At 37.0% G+C, this 26,837-nt stretch overlaps 1 protein-coding gene across 1 annotated transcript in view; it reads left to right on the forward strand.

Annotated features, from left to right (window-relative positions):
- Window positions 1-26,482, forward strand: part of shot (dystonin-like protein short stop) — a 695,338-nt gene extending 668,856 nt beyond the window's left edge. The window contains exons 87-90 of the mRNA XM_067150176.2: window positions 7,641-7,697; window positions 16,939-17,058; window positions 19,051-19,113; window positions 24,340-26,482. Coding sequence (XP_067006277.2) covers window positions 7,641-7,697; window positions 16,939-17,058; window positions 19,051-19,113; window positions 24,340-24,493 — 394 coding nt within the window. The 3' untranslated portion in view covers window positions 24,494-26,482. The remainder of the gene's footprint in view (window positions 1-7,640; window positions 7,698-16,938; window positions 17,059-19,050; window positions 19,114-24,339) is intronic.
- Window positions 26,483-26,837: the final 355 nt, after the last annotated feature.

Here is a 26,837-nt window from a genome sequence, read left to right on the forward strand (position 1 = left end):
AATGATTAGAGGAAAAACAAATAAAATGGGGCTTATTTCAAGGAAGGTATTAGGCTTTTGTGTTAAAAATAAATCTCCAGTTTTAATAAATGTTAATAATTGGTTAGCCTTTTATGATCATCTTACACAGGGCCTCTCAAATGCCCAAAATCTCACACATGCAAACTGAGGCACAGAGGTCCTGTGCACAGTGCATTGGTCCCACTCGGCTTAGCTCGGACCAGCGTGTCATCTCGGGGCGACTCTGCTAAGCTCGGCTCAGATTTGGAGCGCTACAGAGCAACTGAGGAAGAGGGAGACAGGTGTGGGGAAAGAGAGAGACAGCGCTATTGCTCAAATCGAGGAGTGGGGGTCTGCACTCAGGTCAACCAAGCAAAGTAGTCTTTTGCACCGTGCACTGCGCAGTGCACTGGTGCATGCACTCTGACATACCCTGATCTTAAAACTTCTTGATTCCTGTAGAAAGCCATCAGTTAGGAGTTCATTTTCAATATCTCTTCCTTTGTTTGGCTTTCTTTTCTTTTCTTTTTCTTTACTTCTACAGTTGGTTTATATAATATAATATCATATCATATCATGTGTATATTTGTTAGTCAGACCCTGATATTCCACATCTAGTCTATAGTTCATAACCTGGAATATATTGACCCCAAAGATCATTATGTTGTCATATCTGTAGTTATGTTTTGGTACTGAGCAGATAAAATAGCTTGATAATGTGGTGCTTCTCAGTATCAGTATCAAGCCCATATTTTGTACTTATCCCCCAGAAATTAGGCAAATTAAGTGTTAAAAAAAAAAAAAAAAAAAAAAAAAAAAAAAAAAAAAAAAACTCCACCTCTGTATTTACTCGATGGATCTTGTGATACACTATCTGGAAGGTGCTGTCTTCTATATTTACCGTATTTCACAGCATAATCGTCGCCACCGCGTAATCGTCGCATCCTTTATTTTCAATACAAAAATCGGACTTTAAACCTTTAATTACATAATCGTCGCGCGTCCAAATTTTGTTCACTAATCTGGTTAAAAGGTAAATGGAACTGCAACGTAAATTGCACATGAATGCGCAATTTAAATACGTGTATGGTTTATGGGCAATTTGGCAACACAGTCACGTTTGCGACATGTTGCACAACGTATAAATAAATAATACCGGTATATGTACGACGCATGGCTTACCGGTAGACTATCGGCAGTTTGACAACGTGGTCGCGAGACAGTGTACTATTTATTCACCACCTACATATTATGCTTACCGGTAGGCTATCGGCAGTTTGACAACGTGGTCGCGAGACAGTGTACTATTTATTCACCACCTACATATTATGAGTTCCCATTTGAAATACGTAAGGCTGTAAGTTATCGCTTATCGGCAACGTCGCCAGGAAATACCGGCTAGGTAGGTTGAATGGACCTCGAACCAGCCCTCAGATACAGGTAAAATTCCCTGACCCGGCCGTGAATTGAACCCGAGGCCTCCGTGTAAGAGGCAAGCACGCTACCCCTACACCATGGGGCCGGCTCCTGTGTTATTGCGCACGAAGTGAAATCCAAGACGATAACGCAGATTTCCACGGAATTATTCAGCCGAATTATTTACGATGTCTCAGTTGTCATCGCTAGACTCTTATCTTACTACTACGTCATAAGTGTCCGGGCATGGGATGAAAACTTTTATCCAAGCAGTCAAGATAATTATTATCCAATGCTATTAAAGTTTTATTTTATAAACTCGTCAGTAATGTAATGTAAAATCATCAATAACTGGGAAGAAATATTAACCTAATTACCGTATGTTTAAAAGAAATTGAAAAAAATAAATGTTTGTTACTGACGTCTCAAAATACAGTCAACTACACAGTAGATCTACACCGCGCTAGCTAGAGCTCCGGTTTGCGAGCTTTGCGCAAGCGCAGTAGTGTGTCGCAACCAACGAGCTAAACTGATAAATTGTTGCATGCTTTCTTGCTGCCTAACAGTATTGGCTGCTCTGGAATGGACAGATCACAGATGCATTTATTTGTTTCAGATTTACGTGATTACTGTAGACATGTGTGCATGAGAATTTAAGTTTTTAATTTGTGTTTTGGGTGTTTGCAGAAATAATTTGTTTTAATAGTGAACAATTACGGAAAGTCATTTATATCGCAAAACATTAACGTGTGAAGCATTTATAAGCGATTATGGGTAAATATAGAAACTATTCTGCGGGCTTCAAGCTAAGCGTAATTGCCTTCGCTGAACAGCACGGGAACAGAGCTGCAGAAAGAAAATTTTCTGTGAGTGAAAAGTTGGTGCGTGACTGGCGGAAAGTAAAAAACAAGTTAAAAAGCACAAACCCTTCTAGACGCGCGTTTAGAGGTCCTAAAACAGGGAAGTTTCCTATAATTGACGAAGAAGTGTTTAGGTAAGTCAGTGAAGTACGTAACAATGGCTGCAGTGTATCATATGAAATGTTACAAATTAAGGGACAGGAGGTAGCGCGCAAACACAACATACCGGTAACTCAGTTTAAGGCGACTCGTGGGTGGATTAAGGGGTTCATGCGACGACACAATCTGTCAGTGCGAAGGAGAACAACACTAAGCCAAAAGTTGCCTGCTGATTACACGGACAAGCTTGTAAATTTTCACCGATTTGTCATAAGTTTGCGCAAGGAAACTTCGTACTTGCTTTCTCAAATCGGTAATGCCGATCAGACTCCAATCTTTTTTTGATATGCCTCGCAACAGCACTATTGCGCTAAAAGGATCACGGAGTGTATTAATGAAAACCAGCGGTAGTGAGAAGTTGCGATGCATGGCAATGCTAGCCATTACAGCTGACGGGAGAAAGTTGCCGCCTTACATCATACACGACAGATAGTCATTCCTGGTGGCCTAACATCTGCTTTGCAGCCACTAGACGTATGTGTTAATAAACCCTTTAAAGACCACTTACGTCGATTTTACAACGAGTGGATGATGAGCGGCGATCAGCAATTGACGCCCGCCGGAAATATCAGGCGTCCACCCTTGGACTTGTTATGCTCGTGGGTGAAGAAGAGTTGGGATCTTATACCACCTGAATTAGTCTCCAAGAGCTTCAAAAGGACTGGGATTTCGAATGCACTAGACGGTTCCGAAGATGACGCAGTGTGGCAGGGAGACGAAGAATCTGATACTGGTATTAACAGAGGCGAGGACGGCGCATCAGATAGCAAAACCTGCGATAGCGACACCGAAGATTTGGAATAAATTGCGTACCGGTAAGTCCGCATTTCACAACAAAGCGATAATTTTTTGCAAGTGTAATATTTTAACTTTAATACTCAAATTAATGACAAATTAACTTAATACGTTCATTTTTATTTTCAGGTTGGAAAAACGTTCGCCGAATTGTTGCGAAAAATTATGAATTTTGTTTTAGACTATTTTAATTATTTTGATGTATAAACGCGAGTATTGCGTGCATCTTAAATTTGTATCAAATACAATTTAGTTATAAATACATTTTTTGAGTAATACAAATACTGGTATTAAATATTCATCGTATAATGGTCGCACCCTACAATTTTTTTCGAAAATTTTGGTGTAAAAAGTGCGACGATTATGCCGTAAAATACGGTATATCCCATGTATTGCACCAAACTTTTTGAATAGTGTACAAGTATTGCAATGTACTTTACCACTATGCCCTTTGATACTCTGTAAGTGTTAAATATAGATTATGAACTAGCAGTTTTCATCTCATTTCTTCAGTCTTTCACCTTTAACAAGCAGTCTCTGTGAGAGACAGTATTTTTACGTTCAGCTATTTGTTGGCCAGCATGACTGACCACTAAAGTAAACTTGTGTCCTCATCCTGAGGTGGTGCAGCTCTCTTCAGGCACACCTCCCAATGGAGGTGAGCTGCATGTACCATTTTAACCACATACCAGCCCTACTGCCATTTCTGGTAGTACTAGGAATAGAACCCGGGGCTCTGAGGACGGCAGCTAATAGTGCTAATCCTTGTGCTGTGGAGGCAGACGCTCTGATCACTGAAAGCTGATGTTACAAAATGGGATGAACCACCAAATCTGTAAGAGGCATGGAGTTCCTTGGTTGGAATAAGCAAGATATTCTCAATTATCGATTTCTTCATTCACTAAATCCCTCTGAAATGGTATTTGGTGCAAAATCGTTGTATACCTTCATAATGTCACTTCAAGGACTGAGAGAAGTCGGCGTCTTTGTTTTGATATGTACAATTTTTTAACCAATAGTTATGAGTACAATCAGCATTTTTCTCGCAGGGCCGGCACTGTCCGAACATCGGCTCATCCAGTTCCCTGTGCATAAACTAGAGAAAAAAAATGTAGAAACTTAAGGTTATATCTGATCATAAAACAACTACTCTGTTAAAGTTTAATAAAACTCGCATAAACTGAGGAAGAGGAAACGACGATTCTGCCAGCACAACTTTGAGTTTGAATTGGAGTTAATGAATAACATGCAGGCTATAGAGAATAGAAGAAACAGGATTCATAAATAATCAGTCCATCTCTAATGATCTGCATTTAGTGCTGTCACCTAGAGAAAGAAAGATCAGAGCTGGTTGCTTACAGTATTTTCAGTCAACCTTTACATAAGACACTCGTACTCTGTTCATTCACTATTCCTGCAGGTGTAAATTCATTTGTGAGAGCTGCTACCAGCTTAATTTTAAATAGTGTACTTTTGTACTGTAAGTCAGTGCATTAATATTAAAATAATAATAATAATAATAATAATAATAATAATAATAATAATAATAATAATAATAATAATAATTCCGTGTAGCTATTTCTAACCAAGTGCAGCTTTTGTAAGGCAGACCCTTCGATGAGGGTGGGCGGCATCTGCCATGTGTAGGTAATTGCGTGTTATTGACGTGGAGGATAGTATTATGTATGGTGTGTGAGTTGCAGGGATGTTGGGGATAGCACAAACACCCAGCCCCCCGGGCCATTGGAAGTAACCAATGAAGGTTAAATTTCCCTACCCGGCCGGGAATCGAACCCGGGACTTTCTGAACCGGAGGTCAGTACGCTGACCATTTAGCCAACGAGTCGGACAATATTAAAATAATAACAGTAAAAAAGCCTTAAGAATTTCTCTCTACGTCCAGTCATATATTGCCACCCCAAAAATTCTGCCACCCTGTGCAGCTGTACTTGTTGCGTGTGTCTGAATACGGCCCTGCATTGATGATCCACTTTCTCACTTCTTGATTTGTGAAAAACAATAAAAACTACCCTCAAGTGCCATTAAGTGGCAGAATTTGTTACTACAGGTACCATGACCAAGCCAATAAAAACTGTAGGCAAGAATTTTAAATATCATCTTACGCTTGGGCCCGTATCTTGGGTAATTTTGAAAGAATAAAATCTATGGGAATGGTTGCTGGACTGTTAGGAATAGAAAATTTGAATGTCAGAAAGTTGGGACTTTTTAACAGGATGATTTTATTGAACGGTTCCTCCTAATAAAAAGAAAGTACAGTTAGTCCCTTCTGTAGATAGACGATGGTGCTAGAAGTATTACTAAAAATCTTTGGTACATAGGAAATCAGAGTTAAGTCAGAGCTTAGGGCATATAGTAGATACTTTCTAGACATGGCAGTATCCTTGTTAAATGAATGTAATGACCCCTCTCTTTGGTCCAAGGGGTCCTGGGTTTGATTCCTGACTGGGTTGGTGATTTTAACAGCAAATGGTTATTTCATCTGGCTGAGGGACTAGTTGTTTGTGCTGTCTTCAACATTAGGGCCCTATCCTCACAGATGGAAATGGGATTCGCATTGCCTTCGAAGGACAATCAAGGAACTGTTCTGATCTAGAAAATTGACATTGATGTCAATGGTTCCCATTGTGGTGGCCACGTGACAGCTAATTCTTCCAAAACTCTACTGTTCTACTACTTTTTGAATGCTATTCACACTCTCAATCCAGTGTCTTACGCTATCCCAGTCTCTTGGACCACACTGAGACACTTTCTCAAGCCTCATAATCATTCAGTCTTGGATAAGAACATCTAAACATTCTCCATGGGCCATTCAGTTATCTGTAGCTCATTAAGACAAATTACCTATAAAAGTCTAAAAATCTCATGTTCACCTTGTGCTTTTGGACTGCATCCATGGACATTGCTTGTCCCTAGGTTTGCTTACCATTGTATCAAGAGAGAGTAAACAATGTTCAGTCTTGTGTTCCGACAGCTAATTTTGCTATTCCATTGACATTCCATTCTGGACAGCTAGAGATGACACTTGCATGGGGAAAAAGGTGGGGGGTTATGCAAGTAGGGAGAAGTGGTTTGAGCAAACTATGAATGTTTAGAAATGATGGGAGTTTTACTTGCAGACTAGTAAGAAATAATTTGGCAAAGAGATAGTCTTGTAATAAAGTGCCTGTAATATCCTAGGATATTAGAGAAGAGAAAAAGGATACTTGGCTGAATGAGGTAGCTGGATTAGATGTGTTATGAATTGTTGATTTACAGTAATGAGATGGAAATATATCAAAAGAAAATGGATATGATATGGTTTAAAGTTATTCATACAGCACAGTTTCTAAACAAAAGAAATTTCTATGGTTTAGGTTGATGTCTTCTTAACCCATGTCTAACAAAGGGATAGTTCAAATTGTGAGATTCCAACATGTGTCAAGAAAAGGAAGATATTCTAGTTTGTTCAGCCCGTTGCATTCCTCCAAAGCAATGAAAAATAAATCATTTAGGAAATTAGAGCTCTTATCCTACATCTTCTACATTTTCTTTCTTTCCTGGCCATGTAACATAGTTGATTAAACACTTGAGAGAGATCCATGCCTGTAAATTTGCTGGTACACTGAAGAAACACTTTTCAATTGAAAGATGGTGTATCTTAAAAAAATCCATAGCAATTGAAAGGATGTTGAGCACACGACTAGCTCCGTATGTGGATAAATCGTAGAGTGTCAGCCTCCAGATTATGGGTCAGATTGGTCAGATTTTTGAAAGGTGGCATTCCATATCATACGTCAGCATGTAAAAGATTTCTGGTGATCTACTTGGGGTTTATCCGACAGAATTAATGAAAACTCATCAGTAGGTCATGTAACAGAGTTCCAATTTCTCTGCCATCAGGTAAAATAAAATGGAACATCAAAATTGACATGCAGGTGCATACAAACTAAGATGATATGGTTACTCTATTTTATTTTTCTCATTCACTTTTACATGAACAATGAAAAAATTAGCACATGCAGTTTATCATTCTTCAACATTTTGAAATATGTTCTTGTCTGTTCATTGCTTCTTTCCTTGTTCATGTCTCTAAAACGATTGTTTTTCTCTGCATATTGTTTTATAAATGTAGTTTATTTACTATGGTAGTGACATAAATTAATATCTTCAGTGAAAGTCATGTTCTTCAAGATACATTGGTGATGATCTCTTACCAAGCAGTGATGGGTTTTGAATTGCAGATGGCCTTCATATTAAGGCCTTAAATCCAAACTTCCCTCATAAAAATAGGACCCAAAAATTCACTATTATGTATTGCATTGGTATTTAATCTGTGATTGAGATACACTTGGAATTAATTTTTTGGTACTGGTACTTTAATTTTGTATTTCTGCATCACTTACCTTTTAGGTTAGGTTCAATTCATCGAGCATCGAGTATACCAACGTTACCTGGTGTTGGCACTAGGTAATTACACATCATTAAAACACTAATTGGTTTACTTGGTGTTGGTGCAAATTACTAACTGCTTTGGTTGTGGGATAACTAATTAAAAGGGAAATATATTTGCAATGACTGACAACTGGTTGGTTTTGCTGTTACTTTAATTCTGGATAGCTAATTTTCTAAATTAAATATTATATTTAGAATAACTGCTTAAAAGTATACCCAAACTGAATACACAATCAATCTTATGTCTGAAATGCTTAGATGAGTAAAACCCTTAAGAACCTGAACATATTTATCTGTTGAATTTTATATCCCTTATGGATATTGTTTTTCATATGTTCCGTACAAAATTCTGATTTTTACTGCTATCTCACATAATTTTATCTTTGTGTCAGTTATTTGCAAAACAATAACAAATGAGACTTACACGTCTACCCCATTCCTGTCACCTTGGTTTAATGAATTCTTTCTTAAGATGTGTACCACCTCCATGAACAAACCAAACCAATTGAAAATGCTAATCATCCTTGGAATTCAAATATACCGGTATGTGATCCAATCCAACTTCTAGTTAGATCCCACTCATTCAGGAAAGTGATAACGAATAAAATTGTAGACATGTTGAGACGTCATTGTTGGTCAATTTTCTTTTATTGTACATGTAATGAAATGTTGTACAAAGAAATACGATTGTTATGTAGATGGCTTGACTATTTTGTTGGGAAGGTGGTTGCAAATTCGATTTTGTAGTATTGCATACAAATTACATATAATAGGTGGGAGCACAATAAGCCCAGTGGCTTAGCTGCTGGCATCCCACCTGGAAGGTGGAGGTTTGAATTCCAGTCGATCCTGGGTTGAGATTTTCATCTCAAGTCATGCGGTGTCAGGAAGGGCATCTGACCTTGAACCCCTGGCCAAAACCAAAAATGAGTCTGGATGGTTCCAGTGACTCCACGGCTGAACAAAGTACTAATATACAAATAAGATACGGTACCTTAGTTATGTAGAGACTTTTCTTTCACGTTAATCATTTCCTTGTCTTTCTCAGATTGCATACCACCATGACGGGAGAAGTGAGTTTAGAGAATTTAAACATAGTCAAGTACACCCCAGATACAACTTTGATTAACCTAGATTCACACACCCATGAACATTCTATGTAAATACATTTCTAACACAATCGCTTCCTAAATTTGGATATAAAGTCTCTATTGCAGTAGTTTTTATTCAGAGATTATTATGAAGTTGGATTGCCATAATGAGAGAATCAAAACTGAGGTCACAATATACAAGGACTATTTTTTAAGTAAGGACCGTTTCGCACTAAAATAAGTACTGAATATTTTTGGACAATTTATGTTTCATCTGATTCTACACAAATTTGGATACTTTTCTGCATAGTCTCCATTTTTGTTCAAACATTTGCCCTATCACTCATAAACCCTCATCAGAAAAGTCTGCCGCCTGCGATGAGAGCCATATCTGAACAATTGTTTTCACTTCTTCGTTGGTGTGGAAATGACTGCTGGCAAGGAACCTTTTCAGTTGATGAAAGAGATGGAAGTTGCTGGGTGCAAGGTCAGGGATTCAGGAGGATGTGATCAAATTTCTGCCTGCCAAATGATTCAGTGTGAGCTTATGTTCGAAATGCAGTGTGAGGTTTTGTGTTTTCATGAATCAGCAATACTTCAGCAGACAGAAAGCCACAGAATTTACTCTGGGTTGCACGGTGAAGTTTCGCCGAAGTCAAACGACATGCAGCTGCATTGATTGTTGTCCCTGTTGGCATGAAGTCCTCTAGCGGACACCACGTCTGTCCCAAAACATGGTTGTCGTAATCTTGTGAGTTGAGAGTCTGCTTGAATTTTACTTTCATCGGAGATTATGAGTGCTGCCAATCATTGATTGCTGGGATTCAGTGGTCATGTGGAATATCAATGTCTCATCATCCCCTGTTACGATGTGGCCCAGTAACACATCACTTTCCACATAGTACAGGCTCAAAAATTTCAACATACTGACACACCTCTTCAGTTTGTATTCCTTGGTCAGCATCTTCGGAAACCACTGATGGCGCAGCTTTCTATAGTACAATATTTTGACATAATTTAGTACAGAATTGAGCTTGAAATATGCAGAAAGTGAAGTTATTGATAGAAAAGTTTGAATCGTCTGCACAAAGTGTGGTGCCAACCTCTCACACGATATGGGCAACCAGCGCATGGGTTGTCGTGAACATTCTCCTTGAGAAATCTTGCCCACTTATGGACTTTTCCATCACACATTGCGTTGGGGCCATATATTTCACAGATCTGGTGATGAATCTTTGCTGACTGGGCGAGTTGGCCGTGCGCGTAGAGGCGCGCGGCTGTGAGCTTGCATCCGGGATATAGTAGGTTCGAATCCCACTATCGGCAGCCCTGAAGATGGTTTTCCGTTGTTTCCCATTTTCACACCAGGCAAATGCTGGGGCTGTACCTTAATTAAGGCCACGGCCGCTTCCTTCCAACTCCTAGCCCTTTCCCATCCCATCGTCGCCATAAGACCTATCTGTGTCGGTGCGACGTAAAGCCCCTAGCAAAAAAAAAAGAATCTTTGCTGGTGCCACATATTTTGTTGTCAAGAACTGGATAACTAACCGTATCACATACATGGCAAGCTACTTGATCATCTTAGCCAGTTCCATTTGCACAGTACAAAGCAACAACAAAAGTACCAACACGGCAAAAAGCATGTGTCATTGCGCAAGGGGTGCCTGGGAGTTGGTGTGCATGCTTGAAAGAACAAACACCTATGATTTTAAAATGTAAGGACAGCCAGTCCTTAATTTCAAAAAATAACCTTCATATAAAGTTTTGCAGTTGATATCAAATGGCAGGAAGTAATTGGCCTCATATGGAACATAAGAATGCCTGTCAAGATGAAAGGACTGGTACACAAGACGATCATTAAACCAGTCTTAACCTATAGCAATGATACATGGACCATGGCAGAGCTACATTCGAGCAATCCAGGTGACTGAAATGAAGTTGCTCAGGTGAATATATGGCATTTCAAGGAGCAGCATATTGTACGAGTTTGTGCGAGACAACCGTGGTTACACTAAATCGCTGATAAGTTGCAGGAAAAGAGACCGCGCTGGTTTGGGCATGTGTGAAGAAAACCCTCAGATTAAATTGGGAACACTGTACTAAGCCTATCAGTGCTTGGGTGGAGATCCAGCTGTAGGCCCAAAATAAAGTGGATGGATGTAGTTGCTAGGGACATGCAGCATTGCAGACTGTCTGAGAATGTTATCAACATGGTGAATTGGAGGTAGAGAATAAGGTAAACTGATGCCCACCACTATGGAGGGTGAGGGGTGGGGCAGTGGGGGAGATAATTGAAATCTGGGGCAGCTTAAAATTTTGTGCAATCAGATATGATCCTTGGAAGAATCCACCGTATCACTTAGCAAAATAAACTTTTTCTGTTAGTTCTATAGAATTCAAATTCTCTGCAACTTACTCTGCTATATTCTTATATGTTGGTCCTGGGTCACCATCTGGTCCTTAAAACTCTGTTCAGGCATTCAGTGATCGACATGAAAAAAACATTTGACTGAGTTGGCTGTGTGGTTAGGGGTGTGCAGCTGTGAGCTTGCATTGAGGAGATAGTGGTGTCTGAACACCACTGTCAGCAGCCCTGAAGGTGGTTTTCCCTGGTTTCCCTTTCTCACACCAGGTCAATGCTGGGTACCTTAATTAAGGTCATAGCCACTTCCTTCCCACTCTTAGCCTTTTCCTCTCCCATCATCACCACTAGACCTGTCTGTATAGGTGCGACGTAAAGTCAATTGTGTTAAGAAAAAAAAAAAGAACTTTGTTAGGAAGGAACAAAACGTGGGTGGAATTTTATGTAATTAAAACAAATAATGTGGAATTAAAATAATAAACCTAGGTACATACATTGTTACATCATGAAAGCCTATTTTGTTCACAAAACCAGTATGGCAAATATGTTTGGTATTAGGTATAATAACTAAAGACAGAAGACCTAAATGACACTGTTAAATAGAGTAGATTTATTGCATAATACACAAGTGATCAGTGCTTCTTTATAATAATGTGAAAAGCATTGGGAGATTTTGGCTGAATAACTGTGTGGTCTTTGTTGGAAGCATGTAAACTTTGTTTAATTTTGTTAGTGTTTTAGTGCTGATGTTGCTTTATTATCTTGTAATTCCTGGATTACATGATTTTTAAGCATCAAACATTATTCGATGAGGATGTCGTGACTTAGGCCTATTTCAAGCATGAAAATGTGAACTTGTAATTTATGTAAATTGTAGTTGTAAATAAAACAGTTGCCCGAATGAAACAGAGATGTTTGTCGGTTTCTGTAACGGTGTATTGTTGGGAATACATAAACATGTAGGAAGTAAAGGTTAATTTATTGATGATATATCTGCCTAACATAGTCAATCACTTTCTTGGTTCAATTGATGATGGATACTCTTGAGTGTGTGTCCATGGTTGGCATTGGATCCATTCTTCAATGGCTTGCCAGACTTAACATTTCTTGCGAACCTTCATCTCTTAATATTTTTCATTTCATTTCATATCCACTGTGCCTGACATGATTGCGGCACATCCTTGCTTGTCTATGATGAAATTTCCAACACCAGCTGAACACTGTTGAACATGTTACACACTCATTCCTGTGCACATCCTTTGTACAAAATGTCAACTCCACTAACATCATCTGCTACCATTAACTGAATAAGAGACGATGGGCAAATCTGGATGCATTAATGGCAAAACTGAATCTAGTTATTTTGCTTCTTCTCGTGCAAACGGCACAGAAACTCTTTCAGATGATACCAGATTTCTTCCTGACATACATGCACAACATTCTCTTTCTTCAAGTAAGGACAATGTTACTAAAATCTCTGTTTCATTTGGGTAGTAACACTTATATTTTGAAGTAGTAGATAGTAAAAATTTTGGTATGTTTTCCTTTTAACAGTCAATCGAAGATTCCAGTATTTGCTCCGTTGTATAAAAAACGTGTTGCACTGCGTCCTGTAACTTCTCCACAAGTTATTTCTCCAATAATGACTTCTCCTATTTACACACATTCTGGGTAAAAACATTATCTTCCTTTCTCTTTAATGCTTTCCTTGCTGGTTTCTACTTTTCTCCAGCAAATATCTGCAAATATTATTGTTTAATTTTGATCATTTTGCTCACATCGGTATAAAAAGGCTTCTTCTGAAGCTTTACCTACAAGCAGCCTTCTTTATTTGCAGTGACAGCTTAACTCACTTCAAAAGTTACTCACCTACATACAGTAACATTTGACATGTTTCACGAGTTATACTGGGCTTTAGCATGTGTATAAATTCATGCATGGTTTGTCTTAGTATTTTGCATGTAAAAAGGACCTTGAACCTTAATGTGGTGTCTCACTGAGTGGTTGCTAAAAGGGTTGAAATAATAATTTTAAAAAAAGGTTCAGAGATGAATTTTTCATAATTGTTTAAATTCTAAAGTGCATTGAACTGCAAATAAAAATATTTCAGGCAAGTGCTTATCTTCCTTGTAGTCAAGCGCTGAGTTCAGGTAAAAGCAACAGTGAGGATTATTTGAATATATCCAATTGTTTGTCAATGCAAGTTAGCTATCATCCTGCCCTACAATTGCATGCTTGCCAGTGATTTACTGTTTACACACATTTCTTCATGCCAGACAGTCTATGGTGAGTGCTATATTTTGAAAATAAGTATATGGCACATTTATTTCATAACCAGTAACAACAGAAAACAGAACACATGATAGCAACATGTACTTAAAGTTACAACAGTTCTCCCTCCACTAATTTATGTTTTCTGAGACTTTTTTTTTTTGAAGACACAATTATGCAGAACTGTAGAGAGACTATTTATACATTAATTAAGCTGTATTCTTAGAGCTACAGTACATGGTATTTTTCTGTTACATTGAGAAAGATGTGATGGCCCTGGTTGAGGGTCTTCCTCTGGGGCTAGCATGTCTGGTACTGGGGCTGGTACTTCATCTTGCACCCGTGGTGTCCCCTTTGTCCCTGGGATTCTAGACACATCAAATGTTACTAATGGGCGACTGGAATTGTCAGATCTCTCAGAATGACTATGGCATCTTACAGAGCATGGCTTTGAAAAGAGATATACCTGAAATATGTACACATGATATGAGCAACATTTTTGATGCTGTGGATTTGAAATTGCTGATTGAGGGGACTCCAAAATGATGACAACACCAAAACATACTGAAAAAGTTCCTCGAAATTATCCAATGTGGTTGCATCTATTAAAAGTCACCATCAAGGGCACACACTAGATTTGGTCGTCTTCCTTTGGTCTTATACGGGGGCTTATTCAGTGACAACCAACCCGACTCTATTTTTTAAATCTCCTTTTGCTTCAGCCTATATGGGCTACATGCCATTGAAGGAATTTGCTCACAGTTAATCTTAAATGGAGGTCATAGTTCAAGAACAACTTGGGACACAAGACCAAAGTACAATCACTAACATGAAAGGAATCCCAACGTGCGTCTGATAAAGTAACAAACGAATAAATCCTTAAATTTGCATATGTGAGGATAGGATTACTCGTAAGCTATGATAAAATATTCAAGCTCAAATGTTCCCTATGACTGAAATAAGTAGTTCACCTTAGGACGGAATAAAATTTTAATTAAAGAATACTGGGTTAGATTAATTACAATGATAAAAATGTACATAAAAATCCAAGCGATTTATGAATCATATATACAGGTTCTCTCATATAAACTCAGATCGAAGGCATGGTACATGTACTCTGTGCTATGGCAGCTGCAGTATCTTTGAAGCATAAAATATTTTGAATAGGGTTATAATTTAGCAGATATCAGAACTGACATTTGAGTCCAAATACCTCAATTCCAAGTAATGCTGAAGATAACTTTCCTAAGTTCAAAATGCCTAAAAATATCCAAAATAAGGAGTAGAATTAAAATGGAAGAGTATTGAATTAATTAGCAAAAAAGTAATTATTTAGGAATTAATAAGTTAATTGAGTAGCAAGTCATGATACAGCAACTAAGTCAACCACCATCTTTTAAACCACCAGCATCTACCCAAAAAATAAATTTGTGATCCAAATTATTATTTTATTAAAAACAGTGGATTACGCCCTGCAGAAAGCAAACAGCTGACGGAAGTAAAGGAACATGCCAGAAGCGGAAATTGCCTCCAAAATTACTTGGTTCTCAGTACCTCAAAGGCACTAATAATTTTTGTTTGAAGCTATGTTTCTATCCCATAATGATAATTAAAAACAAATGAGGTAACTGCATATAAAATAAACAGAATACAGCCCCATTGGTTAAAAAAGATATGCTAAAATTACATTATTTTAAATAATACAATTATATCGGTAATAGTTACATAACCAGTATCCCATAAGAAAATGTCTGTAGATTACAATTATCAGTAGTTTACTGAAGGACAGATCCAGAATAGAAGCAAAACCAGCGGTGATAAGTCATGCATGATTCATTTAATAAAGGGGTGTAATTATATCTTTCACTCAGCTGAAAATTGCCCTATCAAGAAAAATAACATAGACTTCTTAAATATGAATGAAATCAGCAGGAGGAAATTAAAGTACGGATAACACACAAAAATGGAGAGAAACAAATAATTACCTATTGAACGCTGAAAGGCATAACAGTCTATAATGATAATGTATGTAATGTATGTATAATTACTCATACGGTCTGTTCACATAATATCGATAGAAATAATTTAAAATCAAGCTAATAATAGATAAGCTGACTATAGGATCATTTCAGCCTTTCAGTTCAGGTTCACATAATTAGTTGGGCAGATTAGTGTCACCTCCTGCCATACTTGAAACTTTCAAATAATTGCTTGAAGAACAATGAAGTTTCAACCAAAATACCCAAAATTTATCACAAGGAATATTAAACAGATGCACATGTTACCATGATATTGGACATACCTGTTTGGAGAACATGAATATAGTACAGCAGAATAAGAGGTTGATTAGGTTACCGTGCAGATGAATAATAAGTAGGAAACCGTAGAAATTAAATTCCATCCATATCATTTGAAGATCTGTTCCTGCTGGTAATCATTATTTCAAGAGAGAATGTACTAAGTTAAGTTATTGACAATTAATACAAAGGGAAACGGGAGGTCTCATTTCAGCAGACTGATTGATATTTTAAAATGTAAAAATATAAACCTTTTAAACAACATAAATTTCTGGTAAATTGCTTAAGAGCAGCCAAACAGGTGACGTCCATGATACTAGAGTCACAGCATAGAATGTATGTATGTATGTATGTATGTATGTATGTATGCAGACTATTAACAGCCAGTCATGACTTGCTGCAGAGAAAATTCCTGGTACACTGTATAATGGGAACGGAAAACACAAGTGCATCGGGGATATGATAGCTGAATGACATCACTGGTTTGTTACTAAAGCAGCCATGGTTTGAATCCCAAGCAATTTATTTGCGATATTTGAAATGAAAATTCATAACCTTGTGGTTTACATTCCATATAAAACTGGAAGCCCTATGACTATAATGAGCATATAAACGGTTACATAAAGCTGTATACTAAAGTATTTAAATCTAGATCTGTAGACAGGAATAGCCTCATAATCATTGTATCACATGCTTCTGTACTTTCTGTTTTCCTAACTACAGATGAATATATAGTATTGTATTATTATAAACTATCCGAGAAAATAGAGTTCCATTTAAATATTCGTTAATATAGTGGAAACACAATTAGTTGCATGCTCTGCTGTTTTATATAAAATGCATGTTAAAATGAAGCTACATTGATATTGGTAACATTCAAGGTTCTAATATTGTATATTGAACTTCATAATCAGTTTAATGGTATGATTTCTGTATAATATAAAACTTACTCTTGTACATATTATTGGTTTACATCTGTAGTCTGTTTTCAGCTGAACATTTTTGTGAATCATTGTAATTTTTTTCTCAGTCTAGTTACAAAATAGCTTCAGCGTCTTAAAAGTAATTTGTAAAATAATATAAATGAATTCCTTCTACTAGCTTGCTAGTCTCAGTTTGTCATTCTTTGAATTCTGTGATCTCATAAATTACATCCATAGGCTTGTATCTTTGATTAAATCATATATGAATTGTCCTTTAGTGACTTTGTTTGGTATGTTTTCCATTGCAAACAGTCGCTCGAAGATTCCAGTATTTGTGGGTTCACCTGAACCCCATACTGTTTCTCCGCCTCCAGTAACTTCTCCACAAGCCACTTCTCCACTAGTGACTTCTCCTTCTTACACTTCGTCAGGGTAAAACTTGATCTATCTTTCTGTGTGTGTGTGTTCGTCTTAGTGTCAGCATTCTTCTTATGCATGTCCTGTCATATTTTTTCTCTCTCATGAAAAATTGGGAATTTTTTTTCCTCTTGGTTCCTTTATAAATGTTCAGGTATTGTAAGTATACCAAAGATCTGCTCCTGGTTATTTCTTTTCAGTTTTTTGTGTGACCAGTCTATTATTACTTTTATTTCATTTTAAAAGTTTAGTTCATCAAATAAATATCTGCTTGAAATTGTTAGTTTTATATTTAGAACAGAGGAAAAAGGTATGGGGAATCAGTTTGTCATGCATGTACACAGTATTGTACTGTAAATAATTTCAAGTGCTTTATTGTGATCCTTCTCGCTCAAATATGAATAAAATATATTTGGCACTATTTGTTTATAAATACACATTGCCTTATTTAGGGGAACAGAAAACAGAACACTTCACTCGGATAGGAGCTGCATCATCTCACATTATCCACATACCAGCATCCAGAAAGCTATTCTGTTCTTTTGATTCCACATTAAACTATAGTTTCTATTACATTCAGAATTTTATCCTTTACTCCACAGATAGTTATACAAAATCAGGACCTTATTTCTGTGATTTCTTTGTGCACAGAATTTGTTAACACCCCTACTGGTGAGTAAGATATTTGAATTGGTCTCTCAAGCACTTTCTTTCTTAACCCTTTCGCACTCAGAGATCGGCGCGAGAGGTTATGGCGAAAACGCTCACGGCGCCGATACATCGGCTCTGCCTTATTTACGGATTTTTGTCATTTGCGTAGCTGTTAAATCGTAACAGTTGATCGTGACGGTACCTTAAAGCGTTGAATTTGCGTTAAACTCAACAGGTATATCCACCAGCCCTACAAAATATTTTTAATTTCGACAAATGAAATCTGTTGACCGTGAATGTTTATGTTGTGGTTATTTGAAGTTGTTATTGCGTGGATCTGTTTTGATTGGCTTATGAATACAACAAGTTGATCTTGCTATGAGTTTTGTTTATAGTTTATTTCGTTTCTTTGGTATATCGTGTGTTCGATGCACTTCGTAAACTACAATATTACTCCTTTTCATAACTCCGTTGTTGCACGTGCTTGCGTCATCTTTTTATCGTAATGGCTAGGCCATATTCAAGGCTGAATGAGGCCGATATCCTTGAATTTTCAGATGATTTAGACAGTAGTAGTGACCTTCTTTTACCGAAAGTGATTCCCGTTATGTGGGAAGTGACACGGTTGTAACTGCTCACCGTGCATCGGACCGCGAGGACCTGACATCGATGACCGTTACGTGTACACTGAATAACTTTGTGCAATGCTTCGTGAGTGAATTGCAGCTCACACATCATATTGATATCAAATTATTCAGAATTAAATGTTCTTTAATTCAAGTCTAAGAGTAAAGAAGGAAGACGCAATAGTGTCTAATTTTTCTGTCATTGAAAACAATAATTTATTTTTTAAAAATTTATTTTCGAAATTTAATAATTTTTTTGGGCTTAACCAATAACAATACGTCCAAAGTATATTCATTTCTGAAATGCTCATAGTTTCCTGTATTAGTGTGATTAATTTTATTTTAATGTGTGTTAAACTCTTTTCGTGTTGAATTTTTGTAATTTGCTTCGGAAAATCACAAAAATTAGTCTGAGTGTCTTCGAGCAAACACCTGCATATAGGCTGAGTGCCAAAGGGTTAAAAGAATAAACCAGGCTTGAGATTTATGCTGTCATTTGAAACTAATGTGAGCACATGCAGCATCTATTTGGGGGAGATGTTACTAATGTATAACATACATATTTTTCACTATGAATTCTTGAAGGTTTCATGTTAGGTAACTTATTAATACTAAAATACATCAACTTCTATGTAAGATATAACATTTTCTGTGTGTGTGTGTTAACGTTTTTCTACTCGTCTTCATACTAACATCTTGTTCTGTCTTTCTCTCTGTTTTGCTAATGCAGTCGCTCATCAGTTCGGACTTCCTCGTCATCTAACATCCCTGTTCTAGTCAGGGGTTCACATAGGTAAAAGAAAAAATCCTTTCGGATTGAATATCTTGTACTATGTACACATAGTGTTTTAGAGTTCTTTATATATCCATTGAATTATCAACACACTTATCACGTTCACAATCAAGAAGTGGTAAGTAGCTACAAATAAAGATGAGAACTATGATTAGTTTCTCACAGAAAATAGGCAGTTGTGAACAGCACCAAATTTTTTTAAAAAAGCTCTTATTTTTGTGTATTTTTGTGAATTCAAAAACAAATTAAGAAAAATATGAAGTCTTGTTCTGGGACAGGGGTGAGTGCAACACAACAAAATTTCCCTGCTTTTTTTTTTTTTTTTTCTCTCCCTATTGTTAGGTACACATCCATATATTTAGGGATGCGGAATTTTGCTGCTTATTTATGACTACACTGTGATACTACAATGTTTTATGTAGCTTCAAAACTGTGCTATTTCTAAAACATTTTATATTGTTAAAAATGTTTATGTTCTTGTTAAATTTTAATTTATCAGTGAAGTAGTAAATATTATGTAATATACAAATTATAGTTTCATATAGTTATGAATATATTTAATGTATTGTTGATATTTGGAGGCAGTAGTGCCAATACTTCATTAGGAGTATGAACCTATATAATACTATGCTCATGTTCATAAAAACCAGAACACCTTGAAAGACTAGAGATAGGAAGTTCATATTCACAGGACATGTACATTAGTATGTTCTGAAGAAATGATCAGCATTTGAACCGTATCGGCCCTCGGGTTCAAGGTTAACATCTATATCTATCTCGGCGCACCACCACTGACTGGTAAAATGTGCCTGTGTCTCTCATTGTCGGTATAAACCGAAGGTAATGGATCAGTGTGACTTGAGCACACGTGCAGGATGCCTCGCAGATTTATGCAAGAACCGTACCATCACATGAGTGAGTTTGACAGAGGGAGCATTATTGGCATGAGGAAAATGCTGCTCTTGTGGGACGAAGTGTGTCGGCAGTTCAACGGATGTGTACAGAATGGTTCACAGAAGGTCGTAGAACACAACGAGACGGGTCTGGTCGCACCACCCAGACCATCACCTGAGAAGATCGACATCTCATCCGAATGGCATTGCAGAACAGATCTGCGTCGTCCTCGGCTCTGGCGCAACAGTGGAACAGTGTAACACATCGTACACTATCAGGAGTGACAGTCCATCGCTGTATTTTACAGTCTAGGTTACTGGTGCATCGTCTACTTTGACTAGTGTGCATAAACATGCTAGACTGCAGTGGTGTATGGAATGATGTCACTGGGAACAGGAATGACAGCATATAGTGTTTTCAGACTAATCCAGGTTCTGTTTGTTTGAAAACGATGGCCACATTTTGGTTCGCCGCAGATGGTGGTGGTGGTGGTGGGGGAAGGCATCACATTGACTGCATTCGCACAAGACATACAGTGCCAACTCAAGGCCTTATGGTGTGGGGTGCTGTTGCATACAACCACAAATCACAGGTGGTGCATGTCCAAGGCACTGTGACCAGTTTGACCTTCATGAATATCATCCTGCGACCCGTAGCCATACCCTTTCTGCACGACACCCTATTTCAGTAGGACAATGCGTGACCACATGTTGCTGCACGAACACATGCCTTCTTGTTGTCATAGGATGTCGGACTGTTTCCCTGGCCCGCCCGGTCACCGGACTTGTCGCCAATAAAAAAATGTGGGATATGGTGAAACGACGGGTGTGGTGCTGTGACGTAATGCCAACCACCAAGGATGAACTGTGGAACCAGGTGAATGCAGCATGGATGGCTATACCCCAGACGCCATTTGTGTCTTATATGTGCCAATGCCATGGCGCATGGAACAAGTTATCAGTGGCCTTGGAAGACCCAGTGCCTACTAGGCAACAGGACACATGCTGAACCTAGGTGACTGAAATGCTAATCGTTTCTGCACAACACACTAATGAACATATCCTGTGAATGTGAACTTCCTATCTGTAGTCTGTCAAGGTGTTCTGTTTTCATAAACAAGAGTGTATATTTCAGTGAGACCTTAAAAATTTTAGAGCAAATGATAAGTCTAAATTTCAGTCGGCATAGTTTGGACTTCATGTAATAACACTTTTGCATTTCTTTATTTAATATTATAGTAGGTTTAGTGAGAAATTTTATGGTAATTTCAGCATCATTTCATAGTGTACTTATAACCATTCCACAATTCCAGTTTATACAAAAATAACTGTTAGGTTCTTCAGGCTGCTGAAACTACTTTTGAGTAGTAAATTTATAAACTACCTGAAAAAGGAAACCCATGTTAACAATATTTTACTTGAGAAACAAACAACTTTACACATTGGAGATCATGTCTTAAGGTGGCATATGGACAGGCAGACCGCCATATTTTGAAGGTTTTTAAAAAATTGTAGAAAATAGTACGTAGGTTGCAATTGCAACACGTATATATCATACAAAAATTAAAAGTGTCTATTCTACAGATTAAAAGGTTGCATTAAGATCTGTTGAATACTTTTCACATTACACATTTTCCAACGGTATGCCTTTTGCAACAACAATAAAAAAGTCTGACAACAAAGTCTTAAATATAAACAGCTTGAGTGCGGAATAGTTTGAAGCGTTCGGGGACACAAAGTGCTACAGAACACATTGGATACCACCAGTACATCTCTTTCCTTGTTACTTTCTCATTTTCCACTTTTCCTTTATCTGCATGGGCTTTGCAAATGCATCCAAATCGCCAAAAGTACCCGGCGAATGTGAATCAGGCCCTGCCTTCGAATTGTCATCGCTTGCGTCACTTCATTCTGAATGAAAATCCAGTTATATGAAGATCATGTAACATTAGCTAAATAAACTACAAAGTTAAAAATTACACTGGGTGGAATATTATAGAATAGATTATTAATACCTTCATCACTAACGCGAAGTTCGAAATCAGGGTCTAAATCTGAATCTTCTTCTGAACCACTGTCATCAAAAATCTCTTCTAAAGTCTCTACAATTCCACCTTCATTCAATGATCCAATCATTATAGCAGAAACAAAATGCAGTCTAAACACTTTGCACAATGTAAACAAAACTCTGAAAGCCTTGAGCAACTGGAAGCAAGGCTGGAAGCATGGAGTGTAGAAGCGAACTCTTGCAAAAATAAGTTGCTATAAGTTTGAGAAAACGACAGAGGATACAAATGCACGGTATAGCTGTTATAAAAGTACTCTAAAGTGGTATCTATACTTTCCGAGCGATTCTTGTCCTGGCTGTGTTCACAATATAACAAATACGCGGGCCCGAGTTAGCCTTGGGCGCGGTCAGTCTGAGCTGTTACCCCACCCCGATACACTCTCAGGCTTGATCTCCAATGTGTTAATTAAAATAGAACTTAACAGTTATAAATTAACTGAGTTGAAACAGAAAAGAAATGGCTTCAGGTATTACAAAAATTTTTAAAAAAATATTCAGTTGTTGCAAATTCTTTTTACTAAACAATGTTGGGTACATTGTTCAAAGTCTCCTTCAGGGAATCCCATTGCATAACTTGCTTTCAAGTTAAACCTAAGATTAAAGAAAGGCAAATAAAAATGTAGAGTGAGTGAATCAATCTAAACAGAAAGCTACAGAAAGTTGGTATCCACTGCATCAAGGTGGAACAAGCAGTCTGGAGCAGAGCAAATATTTACAACTAGATGAATTCTGTCAATAAAGAAAAAGAGCACTTCTTCCAGTTATGTTTGAAGTACTGTGGAAATTCTTCTTGCAGGCTGTGGGGTTTGAATTATCTTGTTACATGTGTGGGGGCACTTGCCCCAATATATCGAGAATGTTCAAACAAATTTAAATGAAGTAAGAGATCACTTTATTAAGATTTGTTTTTCAGTCAAGTCAGCAAAACAGCCTACGTTGTTGCATCATTCCATAACAGTATCTCTATGTACACAATGTTCTTTGTATCTGCCATACTACCATCTTGACCTTACTCATTTTGTTAACAACTAAGTGTATGCCTATGTGAGCCTGAGCCTTCACTTGATTGAACACCACCTATATTTGCTTAGTCAGATTCCAATTATTCTAAACCACTGGCTTTGGATTTTATGCATAGTTATGACAAATGCCAGTTTTGCGCTCTAATTCACTGTGACAAACATAGCCATGTTTTGTTGGCATTCCCTGCACAGTGATACTTGTAGATGCAAGCTAACTCCATTTGAATATGCTGTAGGTCCAAAGGAACTGAGTGGATTTGAATCTGTGAACCATCAGACGTTCATGGTATTCTCCCTCCTGCCTCCACCCAACCATAGTATTGTAAATGAAAAGAAGTTTTTACTTGGTATATACAACCCCCAGTACTTGAGTTTTATAAGAAAATGTTTTACGGTGTTGAAACTAAAGATTTTCATTTAAGGCATCAACTATGGAAATCTGTTCAGTGGTTATTGCACAATTAATATTTATACATCTCATGTATTACTAAAACCCCATTAGACCTACCTAGACAACTGCAGCACAGTCCTATGGCCTGTAATGTGGTCTTGATGATAACATCCTCAACTGTATTGCTTGGCTTTTGGGATTGAGTCTACTGTCTCCTGCATCAGACAGCCTCTCAGTTTGTCTCACAAGGCTAAGTGAACCCTGTTTCAGCCCCAGTTCAGAACTTGAAATCCTTGAACTGACCAGAAATCAAACCTGGAACCTCCAGGTTGAAGGTAGGGATGTTATCGCAGGGCCATGTATTACTATATCTTACTATTCTTACTAAGGAAAAACAATTTCTGTAATAGAGGAAAAATTCAGGCAATAGTGTCAATGAAAGAGTTTGCATGAACAAATGGGGATTACATCTCTGTATGTACTATGATAGGATTCAGGTAAGTTACAGAGCAACCCTTGGTGATATTCATCAGCCATTTGTCGTATGCTTTATCCTTACTTTTCTCAATCAGGCAGTGTGTTGTTATATGTTTTAGATATTTTTAAATGCATCCAATTGAGTTATGAACATACAGGCTACATTTACTCAAAATTAAATCCATACAGTTCCTAACTGTAATGCACCTGAAATCTAAAATAAAGGAACAGAAAGATTCTACTCTGAAATTTTGTTAGATGTCTTTTCTTTAATCTTTATTGTGCTTCCTGGGAGTATTTATTGTATTATGTCTTCTCATTTGAGAAATGATATGTCTTGCCATGTATAAACGTGCTTTTTAAATTTTTGTCTAGGGCACGTACGCCATCGGGCTCTAGTACGCCTGTTCCAAGTGGAGCGAAAGTCACACGAAAATCATCAGGAGCATCCGACACATCTACAGGTATATCCCGCAAAGGTTCGAAGACGACTACACCTACCGAACAGAGAGCACCATTCCGACTTTGAGCAAAAGAACTGTAGTAATTCATTGTACTCCATTCAGATCTTCAGAGGACCAACATACATCGTTGTTATTGGACACTAGTTGAGTGGAAATGTATGTTGGTTAATCATCGGTCTTTAAGACACTTTTGAAAATTCATCATAGCTCATCATAATCTTGTTAATCAGTCAGGTTCCTCCTAATTGCAAGGTGCATTCCTAGAATAAGTTTTTCTCTTCGTAAAATCCAGAGACATGCTTGAACTAAAGGCACGTTTTTCATTTTGTATTTATATCATATTTGTACACAAATCATTAATGTAGCATATCATACTTCCTTGCATCCTAAGACACTTATTTGTTAATCTCTGTTTGTACCTTGGAATATCCTAAGGCAAATTGTTAGCTTTCTTGCATTTTGTTTGGGTGGATTTTTTAAATGTTATATATACACAATACATATCTTTTCTTCTTCGTAAAGAAAGGAAATTAATGAGCACTGGGAGGAACCATTCTAGTTCATCAGCTTATTTAATGAGATTAAAGGAAGTTCTTTTGCTTAAATAAAAAGCAAAATTGAAATATTCCAATATTTTGTTGTTTTTTGTTGTTACTTTTTCTTTGGTTAAGTTTGTTTCTCAAAGCTCATGGTTCTAAATAAGTAACCAGGTGAGCAGATAATTTTATTTTCATATGGCATCCTTATTAACATGAGCAATTAACAGTCGTAGTTTTTGCAGTATGTTATTTTCAAATGGTAATGGATTAAAATACATTAATAAATGCCATCTAGGAATAACCGAAAATGAAACCAGTGACTAAAATGTAGGAAACACGACACTCTAACATGACTATATAATATGTAATGTATACACCATACATATATTTGAGAGAAGGAAGGGAAGTTATTTATGATTTATATCGTATAACAAAAGTACAGGGTTGGATGATTATCAAGGTTTGGTTAATTTTTAATTGGATTTGCAATTAAAATACGGTTCAGGGGTTATCATTCCATCTTAATGTTTCAATGTGCCATTTGCGACTTCCAGTAAAAATTTATCAAACCTTAATAATCAGAAAGTCTCTGCTTCAATCTTAGAAGTATCAGTAATTTAATATGCTTTAAAATATTATCACTGGTTTAAAAGAAGCGGGTTATGTGAAAATGATTTTAAATTATTCACTTCGGTAGCACACTTTTTGTGTGTGTGAATTTTTTTGCCACCCTTATTTGAGAGTACCTTTGTTAGCTACACTTTTGTATCTGTTATCGAAGCAATTCTTTATATCTTCTTGTACACAGTTTCATTTGTAGAGGACTTTTTTTGTATGCGAGTTGAAAGAAAACTAATAATTGATAAGAAAACTTGTGATCAAGCGTCGATTTATATACAGAATAAGACAGTCGGTTGTTGTAAATAATTTTTGATTTATTATCTACATGAAAGCGAATGTTGTTCAGGATAAATTTTTCTGTAAAAAGCCTTTTTTCTTCAGAATGGGAAAAGAAAGTATTAACTATACAAATGTAGAAAAACTGCACAAACCTAAAGAGGAAATATTTTTTAAGTCTCGAGTATAATATATTGCATTAGTATCTAAGCCCCTTGCCGCAATCCATGTGCAATTTTTCTGTTCTTTTTTCCTCTAAACAACTGAAAGGTTGACTGATAAGACTGGATGTAGTGTAAATCAGTATACCTAATATACTTCATTTTATGATTATTCAGAATATTTTGTCCATCAATTTATTGTATAAAATTTTCATCAACATACTCCTTCATACTTTCTTTGTTTTTTGTCTTTGTAAGTGTTTATCATCATGAGAAGTGTTTCATTTTGTGCAAATTGTTCCATTTTTTTTGTATGCGTTTTGAATGAAGGTATACCTACAGTTGTGTATGCTTTGTATGAAAAGGATGAAAGAAAAAAAAAGACCTGTAATATTGTAATAGATTTAGTTATATATGTTAACAGATTTGCTTATTAAAATCTCACCTTTAAAAAATATGTCTCTCTCTTTCTCTGTCCCTTGATTGTTACTATCCCTATTTTGTCTCCTGAATCTGTTCAATTGGGCATACATTTGTTATGGTTCATAGGTAGTGTTGAATGTTTCAGTGTTTGCTATGAATAAATTATAGTTTACCAAGCTGTCACATTACTTCATATCACTCTGCGAAGTCCGCTTGCCCCTTACATAAATACGAACATAAATAAAAATTGACGGATATAGCCACTTTGTCTGAACGTATCTAAATTATCATGCTATGAAATATAAAATATATTTGCCGGGAAAATTAACAAGTAGCCTACTTAAGTGACAGGTATTTCATTAATCCAACCTTGCAAGAGGCTCGATTCC

Source organism: Anabrus simplex, chromosome 6, assembly GCF_040414725.1.
Source record: "Anabrus simplex isolate iqAnaSimp1 chromosome 6, ASM4041472v1, whole genome shotgun sequence".
In the NCBI taxonomy this organism is placed as follows: domain Eukaryota; kingdom Metazoa; phylum Arthropoda; class Insecta; order Orthoptera; family Tettigoniidae; genus Anabrus; species Anabrus simplex.